Below are 6,000 nucleotides of genomic sequence, written 5' to 3' on the forward strand. Positions count from 1 at the left end.
TGAGAGCAGAAGCGAAAGGTTCAGGGCAGATTGTAAGGATGAATAGTGAGACAAAAGGGGAGGATAGTGAGAAAGGATGAGAGAAGGGAGAGTGTGTGTTTGTAATCCGCGCCAAACGGCTGCCCGAGGCACTTGTGCGATGGGGAGTACAGCTGACGCCAGGCCTGGTAGGCCAGCGTCAGCTCGCTCAAAATGTGTGTGAAAGGCCGCAGTGGCTCAGTGTTTAGGGCGCTCGGCTACTGACCCGGAGTTCCCGGGTTCGAACCCGACCACGGCGGCTGCGTTTTTATGGAGGCAAAACGCTACGGCGCCCGTGTGCTGTGCGATGTCAGTGCACATTAAAGATACCCAGGTGGTCGAAATTATTCCGGAGCCTTCTACTACGGCGCTTCTTCCTTCTTTCACTCCCTCCTTTATCCCTTCTTTTACGGCGCGGTTCAGGTGTCCAACGATATATGAGACAGGTACTGCACCAGTTCTTTTCCCTAAAAACCAATTATTATTATTATTATTATTAGGCCGCCAGATCCCGGTTTCAAGAGCGTGTGCTTCACTCGGACCTTTCGGGATTCAGCGTTTATGGCATCAGTGTTCAGAAGAGCGCCTTTGTTTCGTTTCTCAGTGCGCAACCTGCGTCGAGGTCCAACGGCCACGATGACACACCAATGCGTTCTCCTTCACAGGTTTGTTGGTTGGTTTTGGGGGAAAGGGAATGGCGCAGTATCTGTCTCACATACCGGCGGACACCTGAACCGCGCCGTAAGGGAAGGGATAGAGGAGGGAGTGAGAGAAAAGGGAAGAAGGAGGTGCCATAGTCAAGCACATGAGCAGTTTGGAGTGCCCCCTGAATGTTTCTTTTAAGGCGAGTACTAAGTCCCAGTGCAGAATAAAGCTTGCACCCCTAAGGTCCGCTCCACCGCTATTCGAACACGGCCAAGCGCTAGTTGGCAGATCGCCTACAAGCAATGGGAATGGCTCTGTAAAATTTATTGCCGCGTTAGCACTAGAGGATCTGAGGCAGGCGGCAATGTGACGGCTGCAGGTTATTTATGCCACCTGGGGTTTGTTAATTTGGGCTGGAGTTTCATTACACGGGCGTTTTAAAATGTCCTTTCTATCGAAATGCGGGAGGTGCTTCCGGGCTTGAAGCGGCACCGTAGCCGCGGAGCCGCTACATGCACCCTGGTAGCACATGCTGCTGATGTACCAAGAGCTCAGGCGTGCGCAGCTGTGGAAAGCTGCACAGGCGTCGCAACAAGCTCGATGGTAATATGAGTATACCCCAGACCTGGAACCTCTTTAGGCACTTAATTGACTCCACTAACTCTAAGACTATCCAAAGATACAGCCTCACCAAACTGATACATACTTCCGATACTCCTCTACCGGAGCTCCTCCGAGAACTTCGCAATCAATACTTCCCCTCACACTCTCCTGTTACACACTCCGACTATGCAGGCCTCCCTATAACGACCACCTTGACGAACCCATTATAGAAGCAGAGGTTCAGGCTGAACTCGAGAGATTTAACACGTCCTCAGCCCCAGGCCCCGACGGGGTACATAAGGCACCCAGGAATCTCGACGCACTGTCTATTGCCGCACTTACCGAATACTTTAATGAGTGCTGGAAAATGGGTACCCTCCCACCGCAATAGAAAGAGGCTAAAGTCGCCTTCATACCCAAACCTGACAAACCTCTGCTCACCTCTAACCTCTGACCCATCTCCCTCACATATTCTGTTGGCAAACTCGTGGAGCCCGTACTCCAGACAAGGCTTTGTCAATACCTGGAAGACGACAACCTCATGCCTACTAGCATGTTTGGATTTCGTCCTGGGCTTTCCACACAGGACGTTTTCCTACAGCTAAAACATGACATTCTCGACTCACAAGCCTCCGACACCAGAGCTATTCTAAGGGTGGATTCTAAGGCCTTTGATAACGTTACACACTCAGCTGTCCCCCAAAACCTTACGACCCTGGGAGTCGGCACCAGTATGTACAACTACATCCGAGACTTCCCTAGCCACCGCACAGCCACACTTTCTTTCGCCAACCACCGCCTCCCAGGTGTCACGCTGGGAGCACGAGATAAGCTCCTCTCCCTTGTTCTCTTCAATATAGTACTCCTTCAGCTACCCCGACAGCTATCTCAAATCCCTAACATCAATTTTAGCCTCTACGCCGACGACATCACTGTCTGGACAAACCTCGGCTGTGATGCCGAAATAGAACACCTACAATTGGCCATAACCACCATCGACACATATGTACGGGAGCGTGGCCTGACCTGCTCCCTTTCAAAATCCGAACTCTTTCTCTACCAGCCCAAACTACACGATTCAGTCAATCCACCATCTCCATCATCCTAGGTACAACCCCATCCCACTAGTAGACAAAATCCGCATGCTTCGGCTTGTTCTTCACTCCTATGGCGCGCACGGAGAAGTCATAAAGACATTACAATCACCCAGTCAACATACCACCCAACTGATTCGCCGCATAGCGAACCGCCGGGCTTGCCTCCGCGAGCGACACACGACTCGCCTCACCCAGGCTTCCGTCATAAGCCGCACCACATATGCCCTTCCATACCTACCTCTCAAGCAGAAGGAGGGAGACCGGGCAAACGTGCCCCGGCGAAGTTGCATGAAAACGGTTCTACATCTTCCCCCCAGCACATCAAACGACCGACTCTTCAAACTCGGTGTCCGCATCACCATTGAAGAACTTACAGGAGCTACTTTTTCAGCACAAATATCCCGTCTATCCAACTCAGAGGCTGGCCGCAATTTATTATCCCAATTAAACCTCACCCCAACTACACACCCTTCCGCGGGGGACCCCCTTTCTCCTATCTTCCGTTCTAACCACAACTTACCCCCAGTCCCCAAGAAAATCCACACTGAGCGAGACAGGGACTGCAGAGTAGCAAGGGCTCGGGCCCTCCACAAGCAGTATGGCGATGACCATGAGGTGATCTACGTGGACGCAGCGGAGTAATAATAATAATAGTTGGTTTTTGGGGAAGGAAATGACGCAGTATCTGTCTCATATATCGTTGGACACATGAACCGCGCCGTAAGGGAAGGGATAATGGAGGGAGTGAAAGAATAAAGGAAGAGGTGCCGTAGTGGAGGGCTCCGGAATAATTTCGACAACCTGGGGATCTTTAACGTGCACTGACATCGCACAGCACACGGGCGCCTTAGCGTTTCGCCTCCATAAAAACGCAGCCGCCGCGGTCGGGTTCGAACCCGGGAACTCCGGATCAGTAGTCGAGCGCCTAACCACTGAGCCACCGCGGCGGGTACGCAGCGGAGTACACGTCAGGCTCCCGTATGGCCCCGGCGGTAGCCGACAATCAAGCAAAGCTTCTGACCTGCAGCTCAATCATCACCAATTCTACCATACAGGCAGAAAGAGGCATCCACCGCGCTTGCTCTCATTTCTAAATCTGCCACAGAAATTATCTCTGAATCTAAATCTGCCATTCTAAACTATGCCAATGGCTACATATCCTGCACTCGTTTACTACGCTCCTGGCAGCCCCGGCGCCCTATAACCTTCATCTGGGCGCAAGCACTTGCCGGCATCGCTGGAAACGAGGGAGCTCATTCCTTAGCCCGAGGTCTCACATTCCGGACGGCAGTCTAGCGCCTTCTACGGGCAATGGAGCGCCAGCTCTCTTTCCGTGATATTCTCTCGTACTACCGGGAACAAAGAAGGGAGTACGCACCCCCAGCCCCATCCCTCACCATAGCGCACTGGCGACGACCACAAACTCGGACTGCTCCGTACCCCATACATGCCCGATATCCAGACCAATTCCCCTTCTCATGCAAACTTTTCGGCAAACCAGACTTTCTACACACCCTGCTCACATGCCCCACCTTTCCTCACACCACCACCGACCGTGGCGGAGTCTTAGTGGGAGACTCTTCTGACCGAAACTTCTCCTCAAGGCCATTTAGGGGTGCCTCTTCACAGTGAGGGAGCACCCAAAGGCCATGTACCATTTACATCCTTGGAAATAAGTTTCCACCACCACCTCCAGACGTCGCACTCACAAAGCGGCCATATTTGTCTTTCTATGGGCGGAAGCTGCGAATATGTGAGTGAGTGAGTGAGAGTGAATGCTGATTGAGTGTTAGTGAGTGAGGGAGTGAGTGAGTGAGTGAAAGTTTTAAAAATAGCACAAACTAGAATAGCCCAGTTGGGCCTCTGGTTCTGGGTCCGATAACCATAAATGGTAGCCATTGCCTCGTCATACGCGACAGCCAGAGCTTACATGGTGGCCATGGGTTCGATCAGCCATTCCCCCTGAAGCCTGGAGGTGGGAGTACGGCTGCGGATGAGAGTAAGGGAGGGGATCGTACGGCATTGCCAGATTATGTGGAGTAATGTGGGAAGATGGGAGGTCAAAAGCGGAGGTCTCGAAACCGTTGCCACGCGCTCATTTCTTCCGCTGTACTACCACGGTAACGCTACTGGCAAGCGTAATGGTGCGCGGTTTTTTTTACTCCCATCGCACACACGGCTTATCTCGGGTCCTGGAGAGTCGTATACAAGCTTCTTGTCGAAGTTGTCCAGGTTAACAATGGTTCTCATGTAATTGGCACTAAAATCTCATAGGGGCACCTAACTTCATTACTGGCTTGCAAAGCAATAACATTAGCAGCTGTTTATGCTTTTACCGGAAGTGACATCATTTCAAGTCTTCGGACGTCACTCCCGGTCTCGTGACGTCACGTCAGGTTTGACATCACTTCCTCTTTGGTAACATCACTTCACTCCAGGCAATGGGAATGCTCCAATGAATCAATTTTATGACCGACAATGCATTTTCGACTCCCGCGGCTTCTAACGCTATCACGTGTACGAGTTGAAGAGGGAGAGGAGGAGAGCAATTTTTGATCGCCTATGTCTTCGTTGTTATTGACGCTAGTTCAAAAATTCTTGCGCTGCTATGACGAGTGGTGGAATGCCTATCTCTCGCCTGTTTTACGCAGCCTCAGTTAATTTGCTGCATAGCCCCTTTAAGGAACAGCGGTTATCTTGTCTTGGCATCACATGTCCTGCCCAAGCTCATTTCTTCCGCATGATTTCGACTGGGATGTCATTTACCCGCGTTTGTTACCTCACCCACTTTACACGCTGGTGTTAAAAATTTAAAAAAAGCCTTAGGGCAACGTTCTGGTAAGCATTTTAATTTCAGGACATAGTGCTGCATTAGACAATCTGGTTATCAGTGTTTGCAGGCTCGTCTCTCCTCTCGCAGGCGGAATCGGAGGAGCGGGGGGCAAGGTCAATGAACCCCACGATAGACAATGAAGGCGTGGTCGACTACACGGGCGTCCTGCTTTCCTACGAGGCCTACAAGCGCCTTCCGGAGCACGAGCGTGAGGCGCGTATCCCAGACATGGACTTCACTCCTGACCAGATCTTCTTCATCACGTACTGCCTCAAGTGGTGCACAGAGAGTAAATCAAACAAGCGTGGCCCTGGAACATTGCACTGGGCTGCTCGGTCTCGCTGCTTGGTGCCCCTGCGAAACATGCCAGAGTTTTCCCAGGCGTTTGGCTGCAAGAAGGGCGACCGAATGAATCCCGACACCAAGTGCCCCTTCTATTAGGGTTCCCTAAGCCGGAATAAACTCAGCGGTGGCCTCGCAGTCTGCCTTGTACTCGAAAGTTGTGTCACTACATTTACATCCTTATCTAAATTACACCATAATAATAATAATAATAATAATAATAATAATAATAATAATAATAATAATAATAATAATAATAATAATAATTGGTTTGGGGGGAAAGGAGATGCCGCAGTATCTGTCTCATATATCGTTACCAACCTGAACCGCGCCGTAAGGGATGGGATAAAGGAGGGAATGAAAGAAGAAAGGAAGAAGAGGTGCCGTAGTGGAGGGCTCCGGAATAATTTCGACCAGCTGGGGATCTTTAACGTGCACTGACATCGCACAGCACACGGGCGC

At 51.1% G+C, this 6,000-nt stretch overlaps 1 protein-coding gene across 1 annotated transcript in view; it reads left to right on the forward strand.

Moving 5' to 3' along the window:
* LOC144135431 (neprilysin-2-like) overlaps positions 1–5,695 on the forward strand; it is a 33,842-nt gene extending 28,147 nt beyond the window's left edge. The window contains exon 10 of the mRNA XM_077668096.1: positions 5,284–5,695. Within this exon, the coding sequence (XP_077524222.1) occupies positions 5,284–5,637 (354 nt within the window). The 3' untranslated portion in view covers positions 5,638–5,695. The remainder of the gene's footprint in view (positions 1–5,283) is intronic.
* Positions 5,696–6,000: the final 305 nt, after the last annotated feature.

The sequence above is a fragment of the Amblyomma americanum genome, chromosome 5 (genome assembly GCF_052857255.1).
Source record: "Amblyomma americanum isolate KBUSLIRL-KWMA chromosome 5, ASM5285725v1, whole genome shotgun sequence".
NCBI lineage: Eukaryota > Metazoa > Arthropoda > Arachnida > Ixodida > Ixodidae > Amblyomma > Amblyomma americanum.